Source organism: Populus nigra, chromosome 17, assembly GCF_951802175.1.
Source record: "Populus nigra chromosome 17, ddPopNigr1.1, whole genome shotgun sequence".
Taxonomy (NCBI): domain Eukaryota; kingdom Viridiplantae; phylum Streptophyta; class Magnoliopsida; order Malpighiales; family Salicaceae; genus Populus; species Populus nigra.
Window position 1 is genome coordinate 12,081,483 of NC_084868.1, and position 16,867 is coordinate 12,098,349.

General features: G+C 35.8%; 2 protein-coding genes across 5 annotated transcripts; one reads left to right on the forward strand and one right to left on the reverse strand.

Moving 5' to 3' along the window:
• Positions 1–6,402: 6,402 nt before the first annotated feature.
• Positions 6,403–10,157, reverse strand: LOC133676495 (pentatricopeptide repeat-containing protein At1g80270, mitochondrial-like). The gene is made up of 3 exons (XM_062098167.1): positions 9,974–10,157; positions 8,582–9,155; positions 6,403–7,840 (listed from the first exon to the last, which is right to left on the reverse strand). The coding sequence occupies exons 1-3, from the start codon at positions 10,006–10,008 to the stop codon at positions 6,593–6,595; spliced, it is 1,857 nt and encodes a 618-aa protein (XP_061954151.1). The 5' UTR covers positions 10,009–10,157; the 3' UTR covers positions 6,403–6,592.
• A 2,018-nt stretch (positions 10,158–12,175) lies between these two features.
• On the forward strand, positions 12,176–16,867 carry LOC133676727 (uncharacterized). 4 transcript variants are annotated; one of them, XM_062098459.1, is made up of 7 exons: positions 12,176–12,355; positions 12,554–12,688; positions 12,856–13,701; positions 13,806–13,949; positions 15,950–16,041; positions 16,121–16,189; positions 16,337–16,867. In XM_062098459.1, the coding sequence occupies exons 2-7, from the start codon at positions 12,559–12,561 to the stop codon at positions 16,850–16,852; spliced, it is 1,797 nt and encodes a 598-aa protein (XP_061954443.1). In that variant the 5' UTR covers positions 12,176–12,355; positions 12,554–12,558; the 3' UTR covers positions 16,853–16,867. The 4 variants fall into 4 exon arrangements, 3 of the variants coding, with proteins under 3 accessions (XP_061954443.1, XP_061954445.1, XP_061954444.1); XM_062098461.1 differs by having other exon boundaries at positions 12,191–12,355; positions 16,345–16,435; XM_062098460.1 differs by having other exon boundaries at positions 12,194–12,355; positions 16,374–16,674.

Below are 16,867 nucleotides of genomic sequence, written 5' to 3' on the forward strand. Positions count from 1 at the left end.
CAAACATCTCTCTTACATTAGTGCACATCTAAGGCACAAACAACAGGTTAACTGAAGATAAAGTTTGCCAACTTCAACTCAAGCTGTCTTGCTGATAAATGAAACCTATCAATACCAATCCAAAAGGCATAAATGAAAGCATTATTAGCAATAATCACGCAAAACCATAAAAAAAAAAAAAAGAAACTAACTAACCCATGAAGAATTCTAGCATCAGAAGGGAATTCAAATGCCCCAGATTCATTAGAAATTATATGCCCTTCAATCCCAGAAACCGAAATTCATATGTAGTTTTCTAAGCAAGAAGTGCAATCATTTCTCTCCTATTTATGTTGTCCTCTATACATATTGATGGGCTCAAACACACTCATCAGTCTAGCTTTGTCACGACTATCCATCAACATGAGGTCCAACTTCAGTTTCTTCTCCAAAATTCCAATCTGGGTTTCAAAACATTCCAATTCTTTCTCAATACCATCATGATACTCACGATATTGCTTGATGAAAACATCAAGATCGTGATCATTCCCCCCTTGTTTGTTGGCACGTGCAAGAGGAAGGTGTGAGGATTTCTGGTTTGAGTTTTAGAAGAAAGATGATGTTTGATGATATTGTCCCCTGGGGTAACGTAATCAGGGTAAATGTAAGAGATTGTGAGGCTATGTATTGATTTGAAAATGTGAAACAAGTATCTTCTTTGAAAGGTTGTTCTTTTGCTAGGGTTTGGGTCAGGTTTAGGGTTTTTTAAAATGGAGTTGTTGTTGTCATCTTCTGATTATTCATTGGAGATGAACGTTTCTGCGTGCTCGAAAATGAGGGAATCACTGAACTAGAGAGAGAATCCTCCGTTGTTGAAGGAAGAGCTGTCATGTTTTAGAGACAAGTGGTCCAGGTTGGTCTTAGTGGTTGCCTTGCCCTGGTTGGTAAACAGGTTTCCTTTTGACTGATATATTTTTTTTTCTTGGCCATAGTTATCCGACCCGACTTCAAGGTTGTTCCGATAATAAGTTCTTGTGTTGTCAGTTCCCCAGAATTGGAAGAACATATCAACCTAACTGTTCTCGTTCTATTGGTTGATGTTATTTTTATTTTATTAAAAATGTATTAAAATAATATTTTTTTATTTTTTAAAAATTATTTTTAATATTATATATAAAACAATTAAAAATTATATATAAAAAAAAACATTTACAACAACAGTGCCTCCATGTACCATGTAAAAATTTCTGATCTCTTTTCACGGGCCCATCTATGCCGGTCCACTGTTCGGCTAATTGTACACATGGACTTGATTTGAAGATTTTAGAATCTAAAACTTAATTTAGATTGAGTTTTCAGCTTAATATTAAAAACAATATTACTATATTAATAAAAACATAAAAATAATTAATTTATAATCCAATGATCTAGATATTTTTCCAAATCATTTTGATCATTTATGTTGTGTTGGATATTTGAATGTAGAGTGATTTTTTTTAATATATTAAAATAATATTTTTTATATATTTTTAATATTATTACATCAAAATAATAATAAAAATATTTAAAAATATTAATTTGATTTTTTTAAAAATAAACTATTTTTCAAAATATTTTTTACTTGAAAATATATTAAAATAATATTTTTTATATTTTAAAAATTATTTTTAACATCATAAAAGAATCAAAAGAATCAGCTTAAAAAAGAGGGATGTATTGGTTGCAACTTCAAACTTCGATAGAGTTAATTTTGGCTGATTCTTTCCTGGTGTGTTAGTCAAGAGAGTGTCTGCTGATATGCTGAATCCAACACAGAATTTTTGCACCACTTGATTATTCTATAAAAACATCAACTGAAGCATCTAGATGGTAATTTAATGGTAAGAGCTTGGAATCAAGAGGTTTATTTTTTCTATAATTTTAAATTCGAGCCCTATAATTATTCATATGATAGTTACTGGAGGCTTACATGGTCGTTAATTTTAGGGCCCGTAAGATTAGTCGAGGTGTACGTAAACTAGCCTGGATACCTATGTTAAACTAAAAAGAACATGAACTGGGAAAAAGAAATTTTCATACGCATCATAATCTCATTTTATTTTAGGGCTCATGAGATTAGTCGAGGTACGCGCAAACTGGCTCAAATACCCATGTTAAACTAAAAAGAACACAAACTGGGAAAAGGAAATTTTCATACGCACCAGAATCTCTCTTCCAAATTCACATTTTCTTTTGAAAGGACTAATCCATCAAAATGTTTCAATGAACTATCATTGTTCTTTTCCCTTTCCATCTCCTGCTTCTTTTCAGTTACTTGTCTACATCATACGTGGTTTGGAGAAACAAAGGATGTTGTCCATATGATTTTACTGCTGATTTTAATATCCATAGCAAAACAGGAAAAACTCGATCTTGTTTGAGATGTGTTCATGGGGGTGTCATGTACCACTCATTTCTTTAAGCTTTCACTTCTAAATAACTTAAGGAAGCTACAAAAAACAATATTGGCGTCAAATTATACACAGAAAACCGAGAAGAACTCTGCAGGTAAAAAGTTGACAAGCTGAAAGGATGGGGATGATGAGATAGATTGAAAGGATTATGAAAGAAAACACCTAATGCAGTGCACTTGAGTTTAAAGTCAGGAAGTTCCTTGGAAGTTCAGGCAAGAGGGATGTGGATGTGGGCAAACTTATGCAGATGTTGATTAAAGGAGGCTCACCAAACACAGAAGCCAAAATGCAGGAGAAAGAATTTGAGGAATTACAATCATTTGTTAGTAACAAGATGAATTCAACTTAAGTTTATTACGTCTCTCTTCAGGATTCTTCCTCAAATATTAGAAAAATTCCCCTGCTTCTCTACAAATGTTTATCCCACGTTAGAGCCAACCTTGATAAATACAGCTGGGCAGCTTATTGAAGCTTCTACCCAGGCTTCAGAACCTTGTTCTGTAAACACTTTTCCTAACCAGATATGTTGCCAGGAACAAGTGTCACCCGCTGGAAAGTAAGCCTCCACATTCTTCTAGCCCTTGTCAAATATATCCCTAAAATTTCTACCGTAAGTCCATGCCGCCTAAAAGTGTTGATCCTCCGAACAGCAAATCGGTGCATCCAGTGTAACACTACCACCATTACGCAAAAATTCAGTCATACATAGAACTTTACTCACTATCTTCTGGCAAAGTGCGAAAACGCAATGTTACTGAAGAATTCCCCCAATTGAATCTGTCAGCAACAAAAAAGAACATCATCAAGAAAATTAGACACCAATTATAAAGTTGGCACTTCTCACAAAAAAGGAGTTTAGTTTTCATAAATTGAATGATGAAGAACGTTTGCAATGTACTCATCGTTGTTGCTAGACAATGAGAACATGAAGAATGGAACAGAACTGATAACTGACCTGTGAAGAATTCGACCGGCAGAGGGCGAATCTAATGCACCAACATCATTAGAAATGAGCCCTTTTGCTCCCAAAAGCTGATATTCATATAATGTTTTGTGTGCTTGAAGTAACTTCTTTGAAACTTTAAGTTCAGTTTTGTGTCTATGAACCTCCTCAAGCATTCTCATCTTGGTAGCTCTCTTGCTGCTATCCGCTAAGGTAAGGTCCATTAACATCAAGTCCAACTTAAGTTTCTTTTCCATAACTTGAAGTTGGGCTTCTAAACATTCATTTTCTTTCTCTATGTCAGCATAATAATCACGATATTGCTTGATGAAAAAGTCAGCATCCTTCACCTTGTTGTTGTTCCCTTTTGGTGCTTTTGAGAGGAGGTTGTTTGATTTTCTGGTTTTGGTTTGAAGTGAACGGAGATGGTTCCTAATATTGACAGCTAAGGTTACATAATCAGGGTAAACTTTATCGATTGTGAGGCTATGGAATGATTTTAAAATGTGGGCCAAGAACTTTTTTTGAAAGCTTGGCTTAGGGTTGGGATTAGAGTTTGGATTTGCAGCAGGTTTAGGGTTTTTAAGAGTAGGTTGTTTGTTATCTTCAACGTCTTCAATGGAGAAGAGATTTCTTGTATGCTTGAAAAGGAGGGAATCACTAAATCAAGAAAGAAAATCTTTCAGGATCAGAAATAAAATGGTCTCCAAGGATCCAGAAGCCCATAATGTTAACTGATTGGGCTGCTCTGTGTTTTTTGGGTTATACTACTCCATATTTCTCCTTAAGGATTCACTCATGTTTCACTTTTAGCTCTATAGTTTAAATATTTCCACTATTGCCCTACTTTTTAAAAAGGGTTTCAATTTCTCTCAACTACTATTTTTTTTCTATTTTAATTTTATTTTTCTTGCTTTCTCTTTTTTTTCCTTGCAAAAATACTTGAAAAAAAATATTATTAAGTAGGTTATTTAATGGTTAGAGGTGATAAATTAACAACACTTTTTAAGAGCTAAAATAGTAATATTTAGAAATTTTAAACTTACAAGTAGAAGTGTAACGGTGTTGAATTTACAGGGACAAAAATAAAGTTCATTCTATTTTTTTTATACAACGTTGTATAGAAAGGCAAACATTCATGGACTGATTGTATTAAACAGACCAGTTAAATTATAAATACCGAGTAGCTGCTTGTTTGATTGTCTCTAAAAGAATCATTTGAAATCTTTTTAAGAACTTGGTTTTGCCACTACCCCTTTTAACAAATGCTGGCTTTTTTGAGTTGTTGAAGGATGTCACAAGTTTTGGAAAATATCAACCTATAGAGCATTTATTCGTCTCTTCTGTTTCAACTAAATCTTCTTTATTGGCTTGATAGGTATTTATAGGCTGTATCATGGATGGCGTAATTTTGGTTGATTATGTCCTATAGTGTTAGTCAAGAGAGTGCCTGTTATATATGATCATAGAATTTCAAGACAGATAGATTAGAGAAACCGAAGATGTTCATATGACACGGGTAGAACTCAGTCCTGGAATCTGGATGTTATGAGACCTCGTTTCGTTAGGCTTGTGACTAGTGTGTAGAAAACAATTCGATCAAATCATCTAAAATTAGAACTTTGGACCATGAAAGAGGAAACCTTGAAATGGATGGGATGAGGTTAAGGAAATGGATTGAACAGATGGAAATTAAATAAAGTAGATAACGATTGCCCTTGAGTTTAAAGTAAGGGAGACTTGGAACTTGGTAGCTATATGCTTGCAGGAAAACTTCTGCAGATGTTCATTAAAGGTTTGCCTTTGCACATGCAGAAGCAAAGTTTAGAGGATTTTTGGTCATCTGTTGGGAAAAAAATTCAATTGAAGTTAATTGTGGCCCTCTTTGAGGACTCCGTGCTCGAAGAAAGCCAAGATTTTTCAGGTTTTCTACAAATGTTTCTCCCAGTGGAGCCAGCTCTTAATAAAAACTGCAGGGTAGCCAACTGGAGCGTCTACCCATGCTTCAGAACCTTGTTCTGTAAATAGATTTCCTGATCAGATATGTTGTCAGGAACAAGTTTCACCCTCTGGAAAATAAGCCTTGACATTCTTCTTTTCCTTGTCAAGTGCGATATTTATTAGATGCTTTCCCAAAGTAAATTGACTTCAAGTGAAAGGCAAAGGTATACTTAGGGCCAGCAGGCCCTATCCTTGTCTTTCAAAACAGCCACCTGCTGCTTCCATTAACCGCTTCCCCTCCTCCATGGAGAAGATGGAATGGAGCCAACAAAAGCATTTAGAAAAGAAATAGAACTTTTGTTATCTCTTACAGACTTATCATCTGCTAATTAATAGTAATGCAATTAACATTAGGTTTTTTGAGTTATTTATTGCCTTAAAAATAATATGAGAAGATTCTGAGAAATTATTATGTATACTGGAAATTGTACTCCTTTCTCGCACAAAAATATGAAACCATCATGAAAATAATTCATGATTTACTTCTTTATGTGAAAGGGAAGAGTACAGCTCCGGATATACAGAATTACTACCCTGAGATACTTTATAGTGTACAGAAGACAGCAGTCAAGCAAGCGAGAAAGAAGACAGGACAGACAGACAGGCAGACAGACTTGATCTCAATTAATCTGGTCAGCTTAGTTTGCAAATTACTAGACGACCCATGTATCCTGAGTGTTTCTGGTTTCCAACTCATAGAATGATGCATGATTGAAGCATATCAAGAGTTCTTGCTATAATTGAAACACACGTAACTATTTTAGACAAAGCAGTTGTTGATTCGCACTTAACCAGCTTGTCTAAATATTCCACCCCCAATACGGTATCACATCCTCTTTGAATTGTGCTTTTGACAAAGCAGTCGATGATACAATGAAATCCGAAATTGAGTTAGAGAAACAAGTGATCGATGGCTTAGACTTGATCCAGCGCTGTCAAACCCTAATGCAATCTCAACCAGACAAATGGTTAAATATATTTTCACAATTTTCTCTAGAGTATAAAAGATTTGAGGATAAAGCAACATAAAGAAACATAATGGCAGGCATAAGATTAAACATTACTACAGAGGAGATGGGGAACAACTGTCGCGACATGAAAGTAAGCAAAAAGGTCTGCGTAAAAAAAGGTTTCACCTACTAATAACTTGTAGCCACCATGCACGGAACAGAAAGTTTACAAGAACGTAATCCATGCATAGGGACCATCAAATAATTCAGTCAAGCAAATCGGAAACTACTGTCCTCTTAAACGCATCAACCTGAGAAAGTTGGGCTGCCATGGCCTTGTTGGCGAATAAACCATCCGCCTTCAGTCTCTCCCTCATGCCATAACATGGAGCCTTGGCATTTATATATGCCTGGATTAGTGTCTGAAATTGCTTTGATCGAGCCTGATAACCAGCTTGTCTCATCCGGTGAAACATTTTCTCTGCATTATGTATGTCACCCTTCTTTGCATATTTCTCCATGATAATCATGTATGAACTAAACATTGGCTTCATCTGATTCTGTTGGACAGCCTTATTCAGTATAGAGTCAGCTTTTTCCACCTCCCCTGCTTCCACATAAAGCTTGATAAGTGCATCCCATGTCAATGGCCCAATGCGACACCCACTATCACCCATTTGCTTGATCAAATCTTTACCCTTAGATAGCATCTTGTTGTTTGCATAAACCTTCAAGAGTGCAGAATAATGCTTTGAAGAAAGCTTCTTCCATGTTTTTGACATCAACTCAAAAACTGCCTCAGCTTCAGGAATTTTCTTCAGCTGTCCCCAGGCTTCAATGGCAGCCATGCACTCATCAAGTCGGGGGCTTTTCTTACAGAACTTCCAAAGCCTACTCACTTCATCAGCCTTCCCAAGAGTACCATATAGAGGAAGCATAAACTGGCAAGCCCACCGATGCTCTTCTAAGTTGCCCCCTTCCATCTCTTTCAAAACAATCTCAGCTTTTTCTTTGAGGCCACCAGATACATAGTGCCTGGCCATAATAGCTTGGGTTTTGATATCAGGTTCAATGCCTTCAGCCTTCATTGTCTCTGCGATTTGTTCCATCCCCGCTATGTCATTGGATTGGCCTTTTGTGTCTATTAAGAGTATGTAAGTAAAAAGAGAAGGCTTGACATTTTCTTTCTCCATTAATAACAACACATCAGCAATTTTCTTCTTGTCATGCCTCTTGTAAAGGAGCAGCAGTTGGTTGTAAGAAAATAATGTGATTGGTAATTCGAGGTCCTTCATTTTGTTGAATACTTCCACTGCCTTCTTCGCATTATTAGCTGAAACACAGTTGGCCAGCAAGGTTCGGTAGATCACCTCCCCTTTAAAGGATTTTGGGATTTTCTCGATATAAACCTCTGCCTTCTGGAGACCGCGCACCTTTGCAATTAAATCAAGACGAGAAGCATAATCTCTTTCATCAAAGTCTTTTTGCTTATTTGCTTCCACCCACTCTGAGAGCTGCAAAAGCAACCACATAAATGTTCCCAAAGGACAGAAACCATCATAAAACTCTAAATAACTAAAGGGAAGACAAGTAACTCTCACAACTTTGCAATCAACATGGAACTCATAAATCTTTCAAATGAAACCCAAACAATCACCATTTGAACTGGAGTTCTGTGAAAAGGTTGTGATGAAAAAATCCTACCCTTTTGTAAGTACATGTAGTAAAAGGGATGCATTATTTATCATGATGAAAAACATCTTGGGTTTGCAACTATCTGGTGAGAATTCAAGTCTTTAGAGGGCCACTTCATGCCAAAAAGCTGAAGGATAAGAACGTTCCAAAGTCTCGCACCCAAGGCCAACTTTGGTAGGACCACTGAATTATAATTGTTCTAAAACGTTCAATCTAGCTTGGCATGAGTAAGGAATCAATGTCTTGTGAAAACAATGTATGGCCTCATTGCAGTTTAACTTGTGAAGCTAATTGCATACAGCTGCCAACAACTCTTGGACACAGCATCAATTATTAATTCATTTCACTTGGAAAACATCCCCAATTTACTATATGCACTTACCTGCCTCGTCCAACATGTACAGCAAGCATTCACTAGAGAACATCCTAGTTTAATTTGCCCTCTCAGAAATGAATAGCAGACCTCAAATCAAATTGGATGCGAGGCTAACAGCCTCAAACAACTGACAATTAGCTACATAAGACAGCTATAAGAAAAGATTAGCATCAAGTCAAATCACCTGTAGAGCCCTCCCAAACAGTCGACGTTTGCGAAGATTGAACATGGCATTAGAGATCTCTAACTGGTCCAAGTCCCTTCCTTCTGCCACCCACCTGTCAAGAACACTATGAACAGAAACACCTGGAGCAGAAATGATGGCCTTGAACAATTCTGAGGGAGCCTTTTTCCTTGGTAATCTTTTCTCAGCTGGATCTGTTTCATTATCTGATAGTTCTAGTGCATTCTGAGAAGGTTCCCCTATATCATTGGTGTCATCATCGGACAACTCAGGTTCAGAAATTAGCTGATCTACATTGACCACACTTTCTTTGGCACTTACTGGTGTTTCAAGTTCAGAGAACTCGTCCTCCAAGCCTTCATCTGATTCACTGCTTTCAGCACCAGCTTGCGAAGCGAAACCACGCTTCTCCAAATAGAACTTTGAACCAATATTTGTGCTGTGGTAAAATCGAGGCCTCTCAGATACAGGTTGAGGAGGCTCGACAACCGTAGCCTTGCCTTCTATGTAACTAAATACTATTTCTGATTTAGCACAACAGGCACGAGAAGTTCCAACACTGAATCCACGAAACCTGGTAACAGAACAACAAAAGATTATCACTCAAAAATATCTGGAAGGGAAAAATTAAAACTGCCTAAAGGATGCAATCAATGGAAAACCACCAGAGCAGAAAAATAGTTTAAATGAAACTTCTTTCTACTACAAGAAATGTAGATGTAAGCTTCTCATGAAAACAGGACAACAAGCACGGAGAGTAGGACTTTTATGGACAGAGATCAGATATCTGTGTTCTGACTGTGGGGGTGATGGTCGCAGTTGAGCCTGCAATCCTACATTCCTGTAAGTCTCGAGAACATTAAAGTCCCGATGCAACCTGTACAGATTCATTCTTCATATGATCTATACCATATATTAACTCTTGTGGTAATTTTCACCATCTCTTTTCTCATTCAGGAAATCATACACAAATGGGGTTCGTTTACAAAACCAACTATATAGAATAACCCTATTTCACAGCTTTCACTCATTGAAATTACGAAATCCCAGAAACCACCTAGGAAACAAAACTGTTTAACTACAACTAATCTAACAACCGGCTAAATTAAGTCAAAGGGGTTTCATTATTCTTCCTTCTAAGTACCTCATTAACATTAAGGCCATTAAAAACTAAAATCTTACTCTCCTTCCTTTTCCCTTCTCATTACTTAAAAAGGCAATGGAAAAAAAAAACGCTTTTACAGTAACCAAGAAGATCAAACCTTTACAGGACAAAATGAATAAGTAAAACAAACCCATTTCTCCCCCATACTCAAATATCAATTGTGATAGATAATTCTTCAAATAACAAATAAATAAATAACAAAGTTAGAGAGAGAAAGAGAGAGTTACTTGAGAGGATTGCAAGCTCGACGAAGAGCCAGCATGGCTTTCGGCTAATGGGGGATGGGTTTGAAGGTTTTTGGTGAAGAAATTGAAAATGAAATAGCGGAAGCGAGTGTGAGAGTTGAAGTCACGGCCTCACTCTTAAACCCTGGAGAAACCTGAGAAGGGGTCTTGAAGGGTTTCTGAATAAATATATGATTCAGCTAGGGCTGCAACCAAAAGTTTCTTTTCTTTTCAGGATTGCCCCCGTAGACTTCTTCTTTTTTCTGCTACCCCTAAACTCATTTGCTAAGATTTTTTTTTTTTTTTAACGTATGGATTATCTTCTTCTTTTTAATCCAAGGGTCACCAAGAGTTTTTCAATTTGAAATGTTGAGTTAGTGGGATAAATTTAGTTTAGTTGAGAATAAACTAACCACTTTTTTTCTAAAAAAAAATCTAACACTCATTGATGATATATTTGTTATAAAAAATAAACTTTTTTTTATTATTGTACATAAAGTTATTAAAAACCCGTTTATTATTGTGTTTTAATTTTTAGTTGGTACTCAATTCTTGCAGGTCAATTAGAATTTGGTTATTCATCATATGCAAGGATCCTCACCAAGCATTCATGATTAAATGATTAAAGCACTCAACTCATAATTGATGAATTCGTAGGTTTGATTCTTATTAGATACACGCTAATAAAACCTCTAATAAATCTATTGAAATTGAAAATGTATCAATGGAATCTCATCATTCATACATAACGAATTTGGTGTGGTATATTCATATTATAATATATGTATAATAAAAACTAGCTTTCTTATTAAGACACAAGGAAGAAATAGATTTATAGATGGAATCAAATATGCATTAATTACAGCAAAAAATATTTGATAATTGATGAAAAATCAATATACTTTTAATGTTAAACAAGGATCAACTAAGACAAAAGTAAAACAATAGGTCAAACTCTTATTTGGTGTCAATGTAACAATTATGAATAGCCACCAACTCCCATAGAAGGGTAGAAGAATAAAACCTATTATAGGACATACAATGCATAATAAATGCATGATCATTATGCTTCAACCAAGTTATTCTATTTCATCTCTTAGAAAAAAAATTAAATCAAAATACGTAATAGCATGATAATATATTTACATAAAACTTTTACCTCAAGCACTCGTATTGAAACCGTAAACAATCAAGTAAAATCCAATACATATAATAATTTGATCTATAAGTAGCATTGATGTGGTAGAGGTTGTAATATCAGAGGAGTGATTACTGCAAGGCATGAAAGGGGAGGTCATAAATGTTTATGCCATCAAATCAATTTTCAATAAAATGAAAAATACATATATGGTAGAATCATAATCATAAAATAGAATTCCAATTGAAATGCATACATATGTCTCATACACTACGAGAATGATGAAAAGATATATATTTTACATCCCATAAAAGCTATAATTACAGATATTATAGAAGTTCTTGTAAAAATAAAAAATATTGTATCTTTGAGTGCGATTTGAACTATTAATTTACATAATTGAAAGCAATTGATTAGGTTTATGATGAATCCTAGAAATCAGTTACCAATCCAATTTAAGTACTTTTACAAAATAGACCTCAACATAAAATGGAGAAGTAAGGGCATACGTTATTGAATTTAGTAGTTCTTCATGTAAAATTATTAATCCTAGAGATATAATAATATAGAAAAAATAAAATTATTTCAAGCAACGACAAAACTTGAAGCACCTTCTATTTAAAAAAAAAAAGGACAAGTTGTTCACACTTCGTTTGAAGGTTAAAGATAAATTGAAAGCTAAACAATGAAAATTCTAAAGGTTTTTGAAGGGAAAATAGAGATGTCCCCTATATTATCCCTAATATATGATAGTATCTATGTAATTTCATAGAATTATTTCATCTAACGCTACATGAAAAATGTAAAGCTAAACGATGTTTTAAAAATGGTTAGTTTTTTTTGGAGCATGTCCCCTTTTTTGTTATTATGATGAGAAGTTGTTTTTTTTTTTTTTGCTTTTATATATCTTGTACATGTTTATGAATTTGCTGGTTAACCAGCATGGTTATTTTTGATCTCAATACATACTTGCATTCTGGTAGTATGATTTTTTGATCCATGGACTCATGGATTAACCCAATAAACCTTCTGTCCATACCGTGGGTGTGGGTTCGGGTCGGCTAGTATGATTTTTGACTCTTCCCCATATCCTTCTGCATGCAACAAAAAAAATAGGAAAAAACAAATATCACGACAGAGAGGGAGAGACGAAGAAATGAAAGAAAAAAACGCTCCCTGAGAAACAAGCCCTGGCCCTAGAATTGGACTAGATAGAGAGGGGAAAAACCCTAATTAATTCATCACAGGTTCCTTTCTTCTTCTTTCGGCTGGTTTAGTTACGAATTAACTTGGTGAAAATAAGTAGTGATGGTTTTAGAACCCAAGATTCATTTCTCTTAATCTTTTTCTTTCTTGTTAAAATTTAATAATGGAATAATTATGTTTTATTTGTTTACTAATTTTGTTGTTTTGATTAATTAATTTATGAAATACTTGTTGTTTAGGTTTGATGGATACCGGCGGCATTCAGTCGGAGAATGCTGAGACAAGAGTAACATTTCGTAAGCTTTTCAATGATGTGGCTAACAGGAATTATCGACGACGCCATTCTCCTGTTAATGGATCTCCTTCTTTGGATGGTTAGTTTGTTCAGTTTTGGTTTTCTGGGTTTGTCGCGGTTTTAAGATTAATGAAAGCGTGCTGTAGGTTTTTGTTAGAATTTTGTTGCTGGTGCTAGGTTTTGTTGCTGTAATTTTACTGCATTTTAGTGAGGGTTGATTGGTTGTGTTTATTGTGTGAATTGTAGGAAGTCCGAAGCATGATCGTAGCTCTAGTCCGGTAGTCCCGAGGGAGGATGTTGCTAGAACTTCACAGAGAAGGAAGGATGAAGAGAAAGAACTGAACCGGGATTCTGGGAGGAGTCGGTATGAGAAGAATAGAGATTCGTGTAGACATTCTGATGGGTATTCTTCCAGGAGTTCTCATGGGTATTCTAGGAATGATGATTATAGTAGACGTGACAGGCGTGTGGATGATGGAGAAAGACATTATCAGGTGTCTTCCCTTTCTGATAGGGAGTTGAAGGATGGTGAGCGTGGTAGGTCAAGGGATTATGCGCGAAATGTGGAGAAATATTCTTGTGATAGATATGATAATTCAGGGCATAGAAGGAGGGATAAAGAGAGAGAATCATCGGAGCATCAGAAGTTGAAAGATAAGGACTTTTCGCCTGATAGAGTTGGATCTGGTAGGAAATATACAAGCTCAGCTTCTGAACAGAAGGATAGGTATCGGAACAGGCCGGACAGAGATGTTTGTGATGAGAGAAGAGATCATCACAGTTCTGGAGATCATAAAAGTGATCGTTCTTCTTACTATGAGGAAACCCGATGGCATCAAAATGACTATTCTGGAAGGAATGGTGGACATCGCCTTAGAGAACATTATAAGAATGACCCAAAGGAATTGAATAGTCAGAAGGAAAAGAAGAAACATGATAACTGGGAAAATAGCAGGGGAAAAAATCGGTACAGTAAAGCACCAGGGCAGACAAGTGATGATAAATCTATTTCTGGGAGTGAAAATCAAGAATCTCCTGCCAAAAAGCCAAAATTGTCTAGCTCTAACAAGGACCCTGATTACAATGGAGATGGTAATTACTTTGCTTTGTCCTGTCCTTTGTTCAACGGCTCTCCCTGGTTTGCATTCTTGCTTTAGAAGTCGAACTCTATTAATTTGAATTCTCAACCACTGTAGTTAATGAAAAGCAGCCTTCAAGTTCATTGCTGGCCCAGGAGGTTGATAACAAGATCAATGAAGGACAGACACATGCCAATAGTTCAGAGGCTGCTAAGGACTTCGATGCTGCAAAGGTTGCTGCTATGAAAGCTGCTGAATTAGGTAGTCAATAATTTCACAAATAAGTAATTGCCATCTGTTATTTTATGATATTGCCATGGTTTTGAAGGGTTCTCTTTATCATTGCATGCATTACTTCTTGGTTGCATTTTCCCCTTGAAATGAAATATGGGGATTTGTCAAGTGTCTTAGTCTATGAAAAAATGGTGTACAGAGTGTATACTATCAAGAAGGTTTTAGCTTCTAGTCTCTTGTTCTTTTGTGAGTGCTAGGGAGGAGCAACTTATTTTGATTATGTTCTAACTCATCTAGACTCCAGAATTTTTTGTGATCTAGACCATATATTTTCCTGATTTTACGGTCCTCCTGGGATTTAAAGTTCATCTATTGCTACATAGTTCTAAATTGCTAGAAGGTTTCTGCAGGTGAATTTTTTTTTAGCTGCACCTGTTTATAAACTGGGCCTCAAGTCTTTCTCACCTTTTATGCCTTTTTCCAATTTGGAAAATAGTATGGAGATTAGTGATATACCAGAAAATAAAAAAGAAATTTCCAATGATTTCCTGGCAAGGTTCTGGCAGTTTTAAGGCCACAAAAGTTCAGAAACAGACCTTTATGTGTGGACGAAGAGAGAGTGCTAAGTTGGTAACTTGCAATGAGCATGTCAGCCATGCTCATGCTATTTAGGGTGGAAATCAAGAAGCATCGATACAAATAGGAAGTAGAGAGCTGAGTTTGTGTCACTCTAAATTTTATTACGAGTCAATGTCTTTTCTTGTTGATGAGATGAGTTATGATAAATAAGGTCAAATCTTGCAATAGTTCAAAATTTCTCCTGTAATCTCATAAGAGTTCCCCTTTGGTTAGTAATATATTTCTTTTAATGTTTAGGGCCTGGACGCAATGTTATAGGAATTGGTACATGGTGACTGGTATTGATTGGGTTATGGCTGGGTTAATGGAAGTGGAGCTGAATGCTTTGTGAGGATTTTTTGTAAATGCAAAGTGCACAGCAGGGTAGCATCCACTTAGGTATATTTTGGTGGTGGTTGGAAGGAACACAATAACAGGAAAATATTAAGAGGACAATGCCTTTTCACTTCTCCAGCTTACAAGGAAGTTTTTTCATGGATGATCATGTTTGCATTTTATTAGTTCTTATTTTGTTTGCAGTTTTTTAGTCCGTATAAATGAGTGGCATCTCCTCGGTGCCATTTGTAGGTTTATTGTTGCTTTTGAGAAGGAAAGTCCTTATTCTTCTTTATCTATATCAAAGTGTGCTTCAGGTTGAGTAATTGTAACTTCTTAAATTCATATTGCTACCATAGTTGTTTTGGAGCTTCTTTTTGCACATTTTTTAATCATCTTCTCTCTTTCAAAGCCTTCTTGATGTAGGACAGATGAAGAAAATCAACAAAACATGATAATTGATGTGGGATAGAAGAACAAAATCACCAATAAGAGACACGCTCAAACTTGAATGGACCAAACCAAGAGAGAGACGCCCAATCTTGAAAAAACAAACCAAGAGAGATAATAAGTCTTAATTCAGTAAGGAAGCTAAAATCCTAATTTAACTACTAAATGATAAATACTAATATTCCTAAATAATAAAATCCAGAATAATCATACAATATTATACTCCTAAATAAATAAAAACCAAATCCAACAGTTGCCCTCCATTCTCCATTACTTCCTTTTCCTTTTTTCTTGAGAATCATGCCCTTTTACGATTCTCTATTAGACTCTCACCTTTCATGTACACTATCTTCATTTAAGCCAAGCAGGCCTGTAGGGTAGAGCCTAATGAATGGAACATTTGTTCATTGGTGAGCTACATTCAATTTCAGATCCAAACTTTCACGTGCTTTATATTTGAGAGGAATACCATGTTTTAGTGCCATGGAAAGCAAGTGGATGGGTCTAGCTCCAATTGATTGCCCAAGGGTGCTATATATGTTGTCGAATTCAGATGTTGCAGTGATAGTTTTTAATCACCTTGAATTGGTTTTTAATTCAAAGATTTTTCATGTATGATACAGTTAACAGGAACCTAGTTGGCGGGGGCTTTATGTCTACCGAGCAGAAGAAGAAGCTGCTTTGGGGGAATAAAAAGTGTGCTGCTCCGGAAGAGGTACTTGTGCCTAGTTTATTCTTCTTATGTTGGCTGGTTCTTTCTAAATATCTGTTGAATACCCTCCATCTTTTTACAGCCTGGTTGCCAGTGGGATACTGCTATGTTTGGCGATCGTGACAGACAAGAGAAATTCAACAAACTCATGGTAATTTTCATTGTCTCGTAATTCTTTCTATTTACTCGAATGATTCTGTTGTCATATTAGTTAGGAATGGATCATCAAAATGATCCATTGTTACTTGTTCCTGCATGACGCTATTCTCAATTAGTTCACCTACTAACACAGTTTTAGAGTCTGAGTTTGCGTTGGTGCCTATGGCCAATTATAGGGTTTAAAGGGAGATGTAAAGGTGGAGCACAAACCCGACAGTCAAGATGCGGAGAAACAAAAGGAACTCCAGATGGATCTAGAGAAACAATATACTGCTGGGCTTCGACGAAGAGATGGCCGCACTGTTGGATTGGGTCTTTGAGCATCTGTTTAAGATCTTACCAAACACTGTTTTCTGATATTTTGTTGCAATTCTGTGCAAGAATCACGATTCCTGTAAAACTATATTTGCTTGCCATGCATGCCCTTGGACATCTAACATTTTGCCTAAAGAATGGTCTCCCAAGAGAGGTTTTTCATCTTTTGATCCCAGGTTTTGCTGAAGTGTTCACGTTTGTTGCAATTTTTGCATGGTTATTCGGTTGTGCACTATTTTTGCAAAAAAAAATTATCTTTTTGCATTCTCTTGGTTTTCATATTTATGCTTGGAGATTTTTTCATTCTAATTGCATCATTTTGGGCCAATTTAATGAATAATAGGTTTATTTATTT

Coding starts and splice junctions, on each gene's coding strand:
- LOC133676495 (XM_062098167.1), bottom strand. CDS start 10,008: ATGCTGGCTCTTCGTCGAGCTTGCAATCCTCTCAA. Junction 9,156..9,973: donor CGAGCTTGCAATCCTCTCAA/GTAACTCTCTCT, acceptor TTCTGTTACCAG/GTTTCGTGGATTCAGTGTTG. Junction 7,841..8,581: donor TGTTTGGGAGGGCTCTACAG/GTGATTTGACTT, acceptor TTGCTTTTGCAG/CTCTCAGAGTGGGTGGAAGC.
- LOC133676727 (XM_062098459.1), top strand. CDS start 12,559: ATGGATACCGGCGGCATTCAGTCGGAGAATGCTGAGACAAGAGTAACA. Junction 13,702..13,805: donor CCCTGATTACAATGGAGATG/GTAATTACTTTG, acceptor CAACCACTGTAG/TTAATGAAAAGCAGCCTTCA. Junction 16,190..16,336: donor AGAAATTCAACAAACTCATG/GTAATTTTCATT, acceptor ACACAGTTTTAG/AGTCTGAGTTTGCGTTGGTG.